Source organism: Arachis ipaensis, chromosome B07 (assembly GCF_000816755.2).
Source record: "Arachis ipaensis cultivar K30076 chromosome B07, Araip1.1, whole genome shotgun sequence".
Taxonomy (NCBI): domain Eukaryota; kingdom Viridiplantae; phylum Streptophyta; class Magnoliopsida; order Fabales; family Fabaceae; genus Arachis; species Arachis ipaensis.
In genome coordinates this window covers 51,978,525-51,993,223 of record NC_029791.2, presented here as the reverse complement: position 1 = coordinate 51,993,223, position 14,699 = coordinate 51,978,525, and the positions used below count along the sequence as shown (strand labels likewise).

Genomic DNA, 14,699 nt, shown 5'->3' with positions numbered 1-14,699 from the left:
TTAAAAAGGATTGCAATCATCTGAATGATGCAAATGCATAAACCACATACATAGATGCAGGTTAATTTAGAAAAACATTAAAATCAAGGGAGAATTCACTCTTATCTAATCTTGGTCACAATTTAATTTACACCACTATCTATAAAATTTATATATATTGAGAATGAAAAAATTTTCTAGTAACTCTTTCTAACGACTAAAAAATTAATTTAATTTTAATACATTGTCAATGTAAATTAGTTTTATGCATGTATCTAATTTTTGTTAGTACTTTTTTACTTTGATTACGTGAATAATCATCTAAAAAGATAGGTGTGATTAGTCGATTAGGTAAAACATTTTACACAATCAGTGCATGAAAATTAAATTCCTTAAAGTTATAAGAAAATTTTGCTTTTTTATGTATTCACATAAAGTACATAATAATTAATTAATACAAACAACCAAACATCCACTTGAAAATGAAAATAACAATTCGCATACCTATTAAACTAAACATCTAGCATAATTTAATTGTATCTACTTGAATCTGATACTAACAACCAAACATCCACGTAACAAAGAAAATAACCATCTGTATACTTAGTATAATGAACATCCAACATAATTTAATTGTATTTATTTGAATCTAATACTAACAACCAAACATCCACTGAACAATGAAAATAACCATCCGTATATCTAGCAAAATGAACATCTAACATAATTTAATTGTATTTACTTGAATCCAATCCAAACAACTAAACACTTAATAATGAAATTGACCATCCACAAACCTAGTAAAATGAACATACAGCATAACTTAATTTGGTCTACTTGAATCCAATACAAAAAACTAAACATCACTTAGTTTATGAATCTTAATCTTACTTACGAAACCGACTTTCTTTATATAGTTCGCATAAAAATCCTATGCCAGTTGCAAAGATCAAACAGCAATCCAACTCTTGGTATTTTCTCTTCACGGAGGCCACTGTGATTCGGTAACTATGTATCAATTCACAACAAACATTGCTCAATGTCACATATGAATATTACCGGATTGTAAAATCTACTTATTGTTAAATCAACAATAAGTTAAAATTTGAACCTCATGCCTCAGTTTCATCACATCCAACATAATTTATTTGTATTTACTTGAATCCAATCCAAACAACTAAACAATTAATAATGAAATTAACCATCCATTAAAACTTCAAAGGAAAAGATAACTTTAAACAACTAAACACATAATTTATTTGCACAACATAGGCATATAGAAGAAATAGAATTGGCAAAAATAAATAGTGAAGATAAGTTTGAGTATACTATTATCTTAGTAAATATTTAGGATTAAAAGAAATTACACAAAAACACAATAACATACATTAAAACTTCAAAGGAAAGGATAACTTTAACAACTTATGTTGTCAAGATAATTTCCAGTCACACTAAACTAGAATAGTCCAACCAATTACCTGTGACCAATCATGAATCTAATAACAATTCTCTTCTCGCGCTCCAACTGAAGAAGTTGTTCTCCTATTCAAACAGGTATTAGATATATATAAACATCTATCAGCATAAAACTTTTCCTCTAATATTTCACCCCATTTTTTAAAGGTGGATACCAACATTGACTCTTAGCAGAAATAGTTTTTAAAGGAAATAGAATATACCTTGAGGCATCCAAGTCTCTCGAACTGAATCACGCCTCTTCCTGCTGCTGAAAGCTGTGTTTATTCCAATCACTACAATGGCCTTCTTCCTAAGAGCGCCTTCCCCGGATATCCCCATGGTAGTGGCCGTGCTGTTCGAGTCTGAGATCCCAGCTTCATGAGAACTCCTAGTAGCTGCAAGTTCCATTTGAAGCATGAAAACCTGCTTATCTAAAGCCCTGGCATGCCTCAATATAAATACAAAGAGGAAAAAAAGTAATTATTCATTTATTATTCAACCCCACAATTCAATAAAAATACAAATAAAAAAGCTCCAATTGTAACCAAATTTAAGCCAAAAAAGGAAAGAGACTTAGGTTACTTAGGTAGATGCTCACATGCTCAAAATATGTTCCCCTTTCAACAGACGCGATGCAGGGGAGCAGAGGGCAGCCTTCTTCGTTGGGAACGCGCGGTGCATGGGAGCAGAGGGCAATCTTCTTCATCGTCGGGAAGGCGACGTAGGGGATCAGAGGCGTTGCGGCGCAGTGGCACGACTTTCGAGTGTCATTTTGGGCTTGGGTTTCTTTGTCTTGAGTGGGGAATTGCAGTGGTGTTGGGGGTGGCTATGTGCGTGGAGGAAGCCATGGATGTCTCGCCTCGCGGGTGGGGGAGTCACGACGGAGAAAGAAGTCGCGGTGGGCTGCACGCTGTGCCGATCAATTTCATGTGGGTAAAAATATTTTCAGGGGACGGTGGTGGGGGCGGAAATTTGACCAATTAAGAAATCAATATAGGAAATACGTTGTGAGTATAGCTCTTAACCAGCAAAAATCTGCCTCATCAATTTAGAAAGGTTGTCACAAAAGTTTAGAATAAAAATACTGGGAGTATGAGTCCCAGGTCGTCTCCCAACGAGTTGACAAAAGGGTGCTATCTTATTAATCAAGAGTTTTCTGGGTAATTTTGAGTTTGGGCAATGGGCAAATAAATAATTGTAAATTAAAGCAATAAAAATTAAAAGAGATTTATAATATTCTAAATAAAAGGCCTTGACTGGGGGAATGATTAATTGGAAGTTCCATCCTTGTTAGAATTCTCTCAAGTGTAGTATAAAGAGGTTGTTATTTTCACTTAGTTAACCCTTACTAAATAAAGGAAAGTCAAGTGATTGAGCTAACTCTTATTCACAAATCCTAGTTCTCTCCCTTGGGAAGGTCTAGCATTAGTAAATACAGAATTAGCCAATAACTTCCAATTTAACTAACCACTTGATCATTCCAACTCAAGTGTCTCCTTTTAATCAACCCCCATGTAAAGTTGGGAATCTACTCCATTGACATGAGAATTACTTGCATAGAATTAAATAAGGAATAAAAGGAAGATATGATAGACAATAACTACAATTCAATTAAAAGTAAAAGTAATCCTTTGCATTAATAAATTCTAAAAATAATCCAATTATAACTCTAAACAAGAATTAAGAATATGGAATAATAAAAGAGTAAGAAAACAAACTAGAATAGTATCTTCAACGGAGGTGATGACTCTTCAATATCCAAAGCGAAAGCAATAAACTATGAAACTATGAATGTAAAAGAAAACCTAGAGGAAGAGTAATTTTCTCCCTAGATTCAGATCTAAAAACTAAAAGTATGCTAATGAGAATGTGTGTTGAGTCTCTGCATGTTCCTTGGCTCTAGTCTGTGTTTCTGGGCCGGAAACTGGGTCAAAACTCGGCCCAAAATTGCCCTAGCATTTTCTGTTATTTCTGCAGATCGCGCATGTCACGCGTACGCGTCAGTCACGCGTGCGCGTCGCTGGTCGTTTTGGCGTGTCACGTGTACACGTCAGTCACGCGCACGCGTCTTTGTGCAAACTTCAATCCACGTGTACGCATCAGGCACGCGCACGCGTCGCTGCAAATTTCTCCATATCGCGCGCTCGCGTGAGCCATGCGTGCACGTCGATGCTCGCTGGTTATCTCCTTAGTTTTTGTGTTCCTTCCATTTTTTCAAGCTTCCTCTCCATTCTCTAAGTCATTCCTGCCCTATAAAGCCTGAAACACTTAACACACGGATCACGGCATCGAATGGTATAAAGAAGAATTAAAATACACAAATTAAAGATTCTAGGAAGCAAGTTTTCAACCATACAATAACACTAGGAAGGAATTGTAAAATCATGCAAATCATATGAATAAATGGGTAAGGACTTGATAAAAATCACTCAAATGAGCACAAGATAAACCATAAAATAGTGGTTTATCAACCTCCCCACACTTAAACATTAGCATGTCCTCATGCTTAGCTCAAGGAGATAAAATAAATGAGTAGGAAAAAGTAAGACTCATGCAATGCAATGCAACCTATGTATGAATGCAACTATATGCCAAGATGATTCTGTCTACTTGGTTAAAAATAAATAGGTTATTCAAGACAAACATAAATCAAATTCCACTAATTCAAATTATACAATAAAAGACAAGTAAACTTGTAAGAAGACCACTCATAAAAGCAGGAAACATAGAATCAAGCATTGAACCCTCACTGATGGTGTATATGCACTCTGGTCACTCACGTGTATAGGGTAATCACTCTACTCTTCTCTAATCATGCTTTCTAAACCTTGTTCTTCACCTAACCAATCAACAAGTATTTAATGTACCAATGCAAACATCATGAGGTCTTTTCAAGGTTGTAATGGGGCTAAGGCAAAGGTGAGGATATATGTATGGCTAAGTGAGCTATAAATTGAATCTTTGAATAGCCTAAGCTCTCACCTATACACACACACTCTATATAACTTCTAAATTCATGCATATCTACCCAAAAATTCCCACTTTTGCATTACATACTCATGCATCAACTCTTCTTTTAATTTGTATCACATATGCATTGATCTTTTCATTAACTTAACTTAGCATTGGGGTAATTTTGTCCCCTTATTTAATTACTTATTCATTGAATATTTTTTATTTTTTTAAATGTAAACATAATTTATCAATGCACATGGATTTTTAATTTTTTTCTGGTCTCACATGAGTAGGTACCCAAATTCTCAATATTTTATCATTTAAGCACTGTACACTTTTATTAACCCAAGTTCTCACAGTTTTTCCCACACTTAGTTGATATACAATCTCTATTTTAAGCTAACCAAAGATTCAATTTGGGGTGATTAATTTGTTTTTCTGCTTAAGGCTAGTGATGTGGTAAAATATAGAACAAGGGGGATAAAAAGGCTCAAAGTGGCTAACAAAGGTGACATAAAAGGGTAGGCTATTTGGGATAAGAGAGCTAATAAAATAATGGCCTCAATCATATGCATGCATATAACATATTAAACATTGGACATATAGATTGGAACAAAATATAGATTACAATCATAGAGAAGAAAAATACACAAGAATAAAATATTATGGTTAAATAATGTAACCATGTAATTAAGCTCAAGTCTCACAGGTTGTGTGTTCTAGCTTTAAACCATGTTCCAAATTACAATCTTCAAACAAGTTTTAACACAAAAGTTTTGATTTAAATTAGTAAAAATTTTCAAAAATAGGGTCTTAAAAAGAAACTTATTATTTTTCAACCAATTAGAACATGCATGCAAATACCTATTACTATGCGATCTATCCTATCCTATACAAAAGAAAAAAATAAATAATTTATTGGTGTTAAGAAAGAGAATTTACCTCCGGAAGTCAGGTACTGACCGACCTCCCCACACTTAAAGCTTGGCACCGTCCTCAGTGCCATCAGTCAGGAACAAAGGGGGGCTGGTAGCAGCATCTCCACAGTTGGGATTGTCATGGCTCCCTGTGCTAGTAGATGAAGTGGAGTCCGGAGTGTTTGGGTCTTCTTCAGGTGGGTGGTTGCCAACAATCAACTCCTTGAGGTATGTAAATCGACGCTTGTTACGGCACTCCATTCGCTTTGCCTGCCAGTCTAGTCGGTCTAACCTCTGAATTATCTGTAGGAGTAGCTGATTTGTTGAAGGTTCTTGTGATGTGGAAGGAGAAGGGATATCTTCCGCCGGTTCTATGGTCCGGTTGATAGTGGCTGCTGGAGGTCTGATGTACTTCCCGTTGGGGACAATCTGATCATCCCGCAGAAGTATGGTCTTGGTGTCCCCAGCTCTGTAGGAGACTTTGGCTGCTGAGACTAGATCTGAAACCAACGCGGGAAAGGATAGGTTGCCCGTAATCTGTACGTGTCCCATGGTATCCTGGAGGTGTCTTGGTAGGTTGAGAGGCTGGTCTGTAAGGACACACCAGAGAAGAACAGCCATATCTGCAGTGAAGGAGGACTCGTGAGTGCTCGGAAAGACGTAATGGGACATAATTTGTGCCCACACTCGAGCCTCCAAGGTGAGTGCTGAAGCCAATATTCCCTTAGGTCGGGATCGATGGTATCCATAGATCCATCTGCTGCCAGGTTGTGCTATAACTCTGAGAATAGCGTCCCAGTCAAATTGGTATGTCTGGCGCTTGAAAGAGGCTTCTTGGAATGCGTCCAATCCTTCTGGAGCAGGGGGAAGATTTAAAGCTCGCTGAATGGCTTCTTCAGTTATGGGGACTTGCTTCTGACGGACATAGACAGACTGTAGGGTTGGCATGTGAAAATTGGAGTAGAATTCGACTACCCATGAAAGATTGACCTGCCGTGGCTGTCTCCGTAAGAATCCCCATTGTCTGCGTTCAATTCGGGGCTCAACAAATCAACAATGTGGGTCGGGAGGATGAGTAGGTGCTCATTGTTATAGTTCCTCTCAGCCAGGATGGGGAACATCTGCTCACAGTAGCGGTTAGTGAACTGCACAGTGTCCTTTGCTGAAAAGGCTTTCTCTTTTTCATCGACCTTGATGATCCTCTTGACTCGCTTTGTTGATGGCTTGACTGCTGTTGAAGATGGTTCCGCAGCTAGTGCTCTTTTTGTTCCTTTCCTTGCCGGTGGTTTGGGAGTAGCTTTCTCTTTACCCTTCTTGGTGGCCATCCTGAAAAGGGAAAAGGAAAGTAACATGTAAAGCTAAGGGTTAAAGCAAGGAAGAGCATAGTACAAGTGATAATCAATGCCAAGGTAAAGAAGGATGACTTTTATCACATGGTCGCGACTACATGTGATCAGTTCATCAATGGAAATATAGCAAGTGCATATTCTGGCAAAATGCAAGATGTTTATTAGCATGCCGGCAAAGGCATGAGTAGCATAGATCAAGCAATAATTGCGCAATTTGATTATCAAATGTTTCAAACTAACAATCTGTTTGTATTGACAATTATATTCAATCAATAAAATATTGAAAGGAGTTTTGTGAAAAACAGGCATTGGAGTAGAAGAATAGAATAATTTAAAAATGCACAATGCCATACGGACTTTTTCACAAACACTTAGTATGCATGGTAGATATATTATTGAAAGTATTAGATTTGAACATGCAAACAACCCAAAAATAATTATTGATAATTGTCAAACAACTCCTTAATAATCCACAAGCAATTATAGAATAAAATAATCACCCAATTAAATCTTTAACACCAATCAAAAGAATGTAAAAAGAAAAAGAAAGACAAAAAAACATAGATAATGAAATTAAAAAGAAAAAGAAGAAGAAAACATAAATAAAAATAATAATGAAAAAGTAAAAAGGGAAAGAAGAAAAGAACCTTGATGAAGAAGATGAAGAAGGAAAGAAGAAAGTAAGAAGTAAGAGAGAATAAAGAAATAAGAAGGGAGAAGAAAGAATTAGGATTGGGGGAGAAAAGATAAGAATTTTGGCACAGATCTAGTGAAACTGTGCGTCACATGTGGTGTGTTCGCGTGGGTTGCACAATTTTCGAGTGACGCGAACGCGTACGCGTGAATTGGGTTGTGCGATTGGCGCGAGAGCAGCCTCACGCACGCACAACTCTCTGTTTTACTACGCACATTGCCAAAATTTCAACCGACGCGTGCGCATGAGGGACGCGCACGCGTGGATGGCCTGGAGGGGAAAATGACGCGTTCGCGTCAGGGACGCACACGCGTGATGTTGCTCGTGCTCCTAGCACCATTCCAGCATCAAGGGATCACAACTCTCTGCCCAAACCTTGTTTACGCCGATTTTTCAGGGTCACGCGTACGCGTGGGTGACGCGCACGCGTGGAAGGCTGATTTTGCAAGTGACGCGTTCGCGTGGGCGTGTTTGTGCCTAAGGCACGCCTCCAGCCATGCTCCCGCGCAACTCTCTGTTTCTTTTCTTCTTTGTTTCGAATGCACGTATGATGCGTACGCGTCAGCGACGTTCGCCCATCGCGTGCCCCCTTTTTTTTATGCAGAATGCAAAATGAAGATGCTGATACGGATGTTATGAATGACACTAATAAACAAAAAATAGAATAAAATAAAATAAAACTAAGACTAAAAGGGAACGATCATACCATGGTGGGTTGTCTCCCACCTAGCACTTTGCTTTTACATCCTTAAGTTGGACGGTCTTCAGGCTCATTCTGCTTCTGTTGGTGGGTCTTCCAAACGTAAGACCTCTAACTCTTTGTGTTACTTCATCCTTTCACCATGATAAAGCTTTAAGCGATGTCCATTGACCTTGATGCAATTAGAACTTAAAGGATGACGCAGGTGGAAGATGCCATATGGCTCAGCTTTCTCCACTCTGTAGGGACCTTCCCATCTGGATCTAAGCTTGCCTAGCATGAGTCTCAGCCTGGAGTTGTAAAGGAGAACCAGATCTCTCGGTCTGAACTCTCTTCTCTTGATATGCTTGTCATGCACAACCTTCATCTTCTCTTTGTATAATCTGGAGTTATCATAAGCTTCGAGTCGAAGGGTCTCCAGTTCTGCCAGTTGCAGCTTCCTTTCAGCACTAGCTTGTTTGAATCCCATGTTGCACTCCCTCATAGCCCAGAAAGCCTTGTGTTCCACCTCCACTAGAAGGTGGCAAGCCTTTTCGTACACTAAATGGAAGGGACTCATCCCAATGGGTGTCTTGTATGCTGTCCGATATGCCCAAAGCGCATCTTGTAGCCTGGCACTCCAGTCCTTCCTATGAGGCTTTACTATCTTCTCTAGAATACGCTTTATTTCTCTGTTAGATACCTCTGCTTGTCCATTGGTCTAGGGATGGTAAGCTGTTGCTACCTTGTGAACTATCCCATGTTTCTTCAGTAGCCCTGCTAGTCTCCTATTACAAAAGTGAGTGCCTTGATCACTCACGATTGCTCGTGGTGATCCAAAGTGACAAATAATATGGTTTCTAACAAAGGAAACAACAGTGTTAGCATCATCAATACGGTTAAGAATCGCTTCTACCCATTTAGAAACATAATCTACAGCTAACAGTATATAAAGGTAACCACTAGAGTTTGGAAATGGACCCATGAAGTCAATGCCCCAAACATAAAAAATTTCACAGAAAAGCATAATCTGTTGAGGCATCTCATCCCTCTTGGATATATTATCAAACCATTGGCATGGGGAATAAGATTTACAAAAAGTAGCAGCATCTTTAAAAAGAATAGGCCACCAGAATTCACAGTCTAAAATTTTCCTAGCTGTTCTTTGAGGGCCAAAATGTTCTCCATTCTCAGAAGAGTGGCAGGCCTCTAAAATGGACTGAAATTCTAATTGAGGCACACACCTTCTAATTACCTGGTTAGCACCACACCTCTATAAATATGGGTCATCCCATATATAATATTTGGACTCGCTTTTCAGCTTGTCTCTCTGATGCTTAGTAAAATTAGGAGGAAAAGTATGGCTAACTAGATAATTAGCTACAGGTGCGTACCAATGAACTACTTCAGATACTGCATGCAAGCTATGAAATGGAAAAATATCATTGATAGGAGTGGAGTCATCCTTAATGTGCTCAAGGCGACTCAAGTGGTCTGCCAATAAATTCTGGTTATCACTCCTATCCTTAATTTCTAAATCAAATTCTTGCAGCAACAGTATCCAACGTATCAACTTTGGTTTGGACTCTTTTTTAGCTAATAAATATTTTAGAGCTACATGGTTTGAGTACACTACCACCTTAGTACCAAGTAAATAGGCTCGAAATTTATCCAAAGCAAAAAAATAGCCAGAAGCTCTTTTTCTGTGGTGGTGTAATTAGACTGAGCAGTGTCTAAGGTCTTAGAAGCATAAGCAATTACGAAAGGATCCTTACCTTCGCACTGAGCCAGTGCCGCTCCTACTGCATGGTTGGAGGCATCACACATAATCTCAAAAGGCTGGCTCCAGTCTGGGCCTCTCACAATTGGAGCTTGAGTCAGGCCAATTTTCAGCTTATCAAATGCTTACATGCAATCCTCACTCAGCTCGAACTCAACATCTTTCTGCAGTAGTCTGGATAAAGGCAATGCTACCTTACTGAAGTCCTTAATAAATCTTCTGTAAAAACCTGCATGGCCAAGGAACGAACGGACTTCCCTCACGGAGGAGGGGTAAGGTAAACTAGAAATGACATCTACCTTTGCTGGATCTACAGAAATACCAGTATTAGAGACAACATGTCCTAGAACAATTCCTTGTTTTACCATAAAATGACATTTTTCAAAATTCAATACAAGGTTTGAACTAACACACATGTCTAATACTCTAGCTAAACTATCCAAGCAAAGGTTAAACGAATCACCATATACGCTGAAATCATCCATAAAAACTTCCATACAACTCTCAATAAGATCTGAAAAGATACTCATCATGCATCTTTGGAAAGTAGCCGGTGCATTACATAGGCCAAAAGGCATCCTTTTATATGCATACGTCCCAAAGGGACATGTAAAAGTAGTCTTTTCCTGATCCTCAGGAGCTATATAAATTTGAAAGTAGCCTGTATAACCATCTAAAAAGCAGTAATGGGATTTACCTGACAGGCGATCAAGCATCTGATCAATAAATGGCAAGGGGTAATGATCTTTGCGAGTAGCTTGGTTGAGACGCCTGTAATCAATGCAAACTCTCCATGAATTCTGCACTCTAGTTGTCAGGAGCTCTCCATGCTCATTCTTTACTATTGTGACTCCAGACTTCTTGGGCACCACTTGTACTGGACTGACCCATTAATTATCTGAGATAGGATAGATGATATCTGCTTCAAGTAGCCTGGTCACTTCTTTCTTGACAACTTCTAAGATGGTGGGATTCAATCTTCTTTGGGGTTGACGGACAAGTTTTGCTCCCTCTTTTAAGAATATTCTATGCTCACAAACACGAGGGCTAATGCCTACTATATCCACCAAGCTCCACCCAATTACTTTCTTATGTTTTCTCAGCACACTGAGGAGCTGCTCCTCTTGTTGGGGAGTGAGTTCCCTTGCAATGATAACTAGGAGCTTCTGATTATCCTCAAGGTAAGCATACTTGAGGTGGGGTGGAAGGGGCTTTAATTCCACTATCTGCTCATGGCTGGGCTCTGGATCATCTGGAGCTAGTGATAATGGCAAAGTGTCCTCATTGTGTTCAGAGGGTGTCCCCACACTTGGACCTTGCCCATGTGTCTCTCTTCTGCTTCTTCTTGGTGAACTTCAGCTACAGTTTCATCAATTATATCGCACTGGAAGATAGAATGATCTTTCGGAGGGTGCTTCATAGCTTCATTTAAACTGAAACTTACAGCTTTGTCATCTATCTCAAAGGAGTAAGTTCCTGAGAATGCATCCAGCTTGAACTTTGAAGTCTTTAAGAATGGTCTTCCAAGCAGGATTGATGATGGTCTCCCTGAGTCATTAGGGGGCATTTCCAAGATATAGAAGTCAATGGGAAATGTGAGCCCCTTAATGCTCACTAGCACGTCTTCAGCAATTCCAACCACTGTAATAATGCTTTCATCTGCTAACATAAAACGAGCTGCTGACCTTTTTAAGGGAGGGAGCCTCAAAGCATCATATATAGACAATGGCATTATACTAACACACGCTCCTAAATCACACATGCAGTCAAAAAATATTACACTTACAATGGTACAGTTAACCATGCATGGACCTGGGTCACTACATTTTTCAGGTATACCCCCCCTATTAAAGCAGATATAGAACTACCTAAAGGAATAGTTTCTAGTTCATTAATTTTATCTTTGTGTATGCATAAATCTTTCAGAAACTTTGCATATTTAGGTACTTGTTGAATAACATCAAAAAGGGGAACAGTTACCTCAACCTTTTTGAAAATTTCTACCATTTTGGGATCAAGTTCCATCTGCTTCCTGGACTTCCTTGCAAGGTGTGGAAATGGGATAGGAATGGCGCCACTTGCAGCTTCTGTGTCCTTTGGTGCTCCATTCCTTGGCTGAACTACTTCTTCTTCAACCATGTCTTGTACTTCCTCTTCCTCTTCAGCATCTTCCACTTCAACTAAGTCTTCAACTAGGGCGTGTTCTTGTGGGTTTAGCTCCTCCTGGTTCCTCTCTTGCAGTGTGGTTCCAGACCTCAAAGTGATGGCATTGATGCCATCCTTGGGGTTAGGTAAGGGTTGAGATGGAATTCTACTGGAGCTTGAAGGCTGGTTGGTGGGAGTAGGTAATGAATCTATCCGAGAAACGAGAGCTTGTAAAGTGGCATTCAGACCATTTAGAGTAGAGTTCAGTGTAGTCTACATGTCTTGTTGTCCTTGTGCAAGAGAACGAAGCATCTCGTCATTTGATGAGGAAGGAGGATAAGTGATCTAAGGGGCCTGTTGTTGGTTGTGCTGGGGTCCTTGGGGCTGCCTTAAGTGAGGTGCTCTGTATGGCTGGTTCTGGTTTTGCTGTCTGTTGTTGTTATTCCACCTCTGATTTCTATTGTTGTCTCTGCCTCCTCTGTTACAGTTGTCCCTACAGCCATGGTTGGAATTATCTCTCCAACCCTAGTTGGAGTTGTCCTGCCACCCTTGGTTATAGTTCCCACCTTGGTTGTAGTTGCCGCCTTGTTGATTGTATCCTTGATTCGGGCGTTCATAGAAGTTATGAGTAGCTGCCATAGTGTTGTCTTCTTGTTGGAGCTGCGGGCACTCATCAGTGTAATGACTATAATCAGCACAAATTCCGCATACTCTTTGGGGGACCAACTGTTGGCTTTGTTGTGGTGGGGGAGGCTGAGTTTGTTGTTGATTCAAGTGCATCTGCTTCAGTAGGTTGGTCATTTCACATATAGCTTGTGTGACGGTAGTAGTCTCACTGCTAGAAGAAACCTCTGCAACAGCCTTTGAGTGGCTATTCCTGTGCCTGTGATTCCGAGTGGACTCAGCTAAGTCGCTGATCAGTTGCCATACTTCATCTGCAGTCTTGTACTTTTTTAGAGAACCATTACTAGCACCATCCAATGTAGTTTTATCTCGAGGCTTCATGCCTTGAGTGAAGTAGCTGATCAACACTAACTTGTCAATCATATGATGGGGACATGTGTCCAGAATTTTCTTGAAGCGCTCCCAGTACTCATAAAGAGTCTCTGATTCACCCTGAACAATGCAGGAATCTCTTTCCTCAATCTATCTGTAACTTCAGCTGGAAAGTATTTTTCTAAGAATTCTCTCCTGAGTGTATCCCAGTTGGTAACAGTTGCCTTAGGTTGAGTGTAGTACCACTCCCTCGCCTTTCCCTCAAGAGAAAACGGGAAGGCGGTCAGCAGAATAGAAGTTTCATCTGCACCATGATGCCTAACAGTAGAACAGGCTGTCTGATCCCTTAGGTGCTTGATAGGCTCCTGAGCAGGTAAGCCATGAAACTTGGGCATCAAGTTGATTAGTGCAGTCTTCAGTTCAAAATCTGTAGCCAGATTTGGATGACGCACTTTATATGGTTGCAGAGTAAAGTCTAGGGCTCCTGCCTCCTGGAGAATGATCCTCTTGGGTGCCACCATGTTACCTGTGCCTAAATCAGCCGGATGAGTAGAGATGGAGCTTGTTTCTTCCTCAGATAGCGCTTCAGATTCGCCCTCAGAAGAGACTGGTGAATTGATAATAATCACTTCACCACCCTCAGAGGCTAACCTGCACCGAGCTCGCCTAATACGTGAACGAGTTCTTTCAATTTCAGGATCAAATGCAGCTAAGCTCGAATCAGGTAGTGAACACGTCATTCAATGAAAGAAATAGACAGCTCATGGTAATAAAATAAAATAAAATATGCGAAAATTAAAAATATGTACACTAATTAATAATTTAGCACACAATTGCAACTCCTCGGTAACGGCGCCAAAAATTGGTGGGGGCGGAAATTTGACAAATTAAGAAATCAATATAGGAAATACGTTACGAGTATAGCTCTTAACCAGGAAAAATCTGCCTCATCAATTTAGAAAGGTTGTCACAAAATTTTAGAATAAAAATACTGGGAATATGAGTCCCAGGTCGTCTCCTGATGAGCGGATAATTTATACCCTTTTTGGCATTGTTTTTACATAGTTTTTAGTATGTTTTAGTTCCTTTTTATTAGTTTTTATTCAAAAATAACATTTCTAGACTTTACTATGAGTTTGTGTGTTTTTCTGTGATTTCAGGTATTTTCTGGCTAAAATTGAGGGACCTGAGCAAAAATCTGATTCAGAGGCTGAAAAAGGACTGCAGATGCTGTTGGATTCTGACCTCCCTGCACTTGAAGTCGATTTTTTGGAGCTACAGAAATCCAATTGTCACGCTCTCAATTGAGTTGGAAAATAGACATCCTAGGCATTCCATCAATATTAATAGTTCATACTTTTCGTGAGATTTAATGGCCCAAACTGGCGTTCAAAGTCAGCCTAAAACATCTTGGCGTAAAACGCCCAAACTGGCACCAGAATTGGAGTTAAACGCCCAAACTGGCACCAAAGATGGCGTTTAACTCCAGGAACAGCCTAAGCACCAAAAAGCTTCAATGCTCAGTCCAAGCACACACCAAGTGGGCCCCGGAAGTGGATTTCTGCACTATCCGCACTTAGTTATTCATTTTCTGTAAACCTTAGTTACTAGTTTAGTATAAAAACTACTTTTAGTGATTCATTTTGGATCTTTTGGAACATCTTTGGATCATTTTCGATCTTTTGATCATCTTTAGAACTTGTATGTTCACGTTTGGAGGCTGGCCTCACAGCCATGCCTAGACCTT

The 14,699-nt window shown here is 39.6% G+C and overlaps 1 protein-coding gene across 1 annotated transcript; it reads right to left on the bottom strand.

Moving 5' to 3' along the window:
- On the bottom strand, positions 1,337 to 2,118 carry LOC107607198 (probable beta-1,3-galactosyltransferase 5). The gene is made up of 3 exons (XM_021107815.1): positions 2,036 to 2,118; positions 1,659 to 1,876; positions 1,337 to 1,521 (listed from the first exon to the last, which is right to left on the bottom strand). The coding sequence occupies exons 1-3, from the start codon at positions 2,116 to 2,118 to the stop codon at positions 1,454 to 1,456; spliced, it is 369 nt and encodes a 122-aa protein (XP_020963474.1). The 3' UTR covers positions 1,337 to 1,453.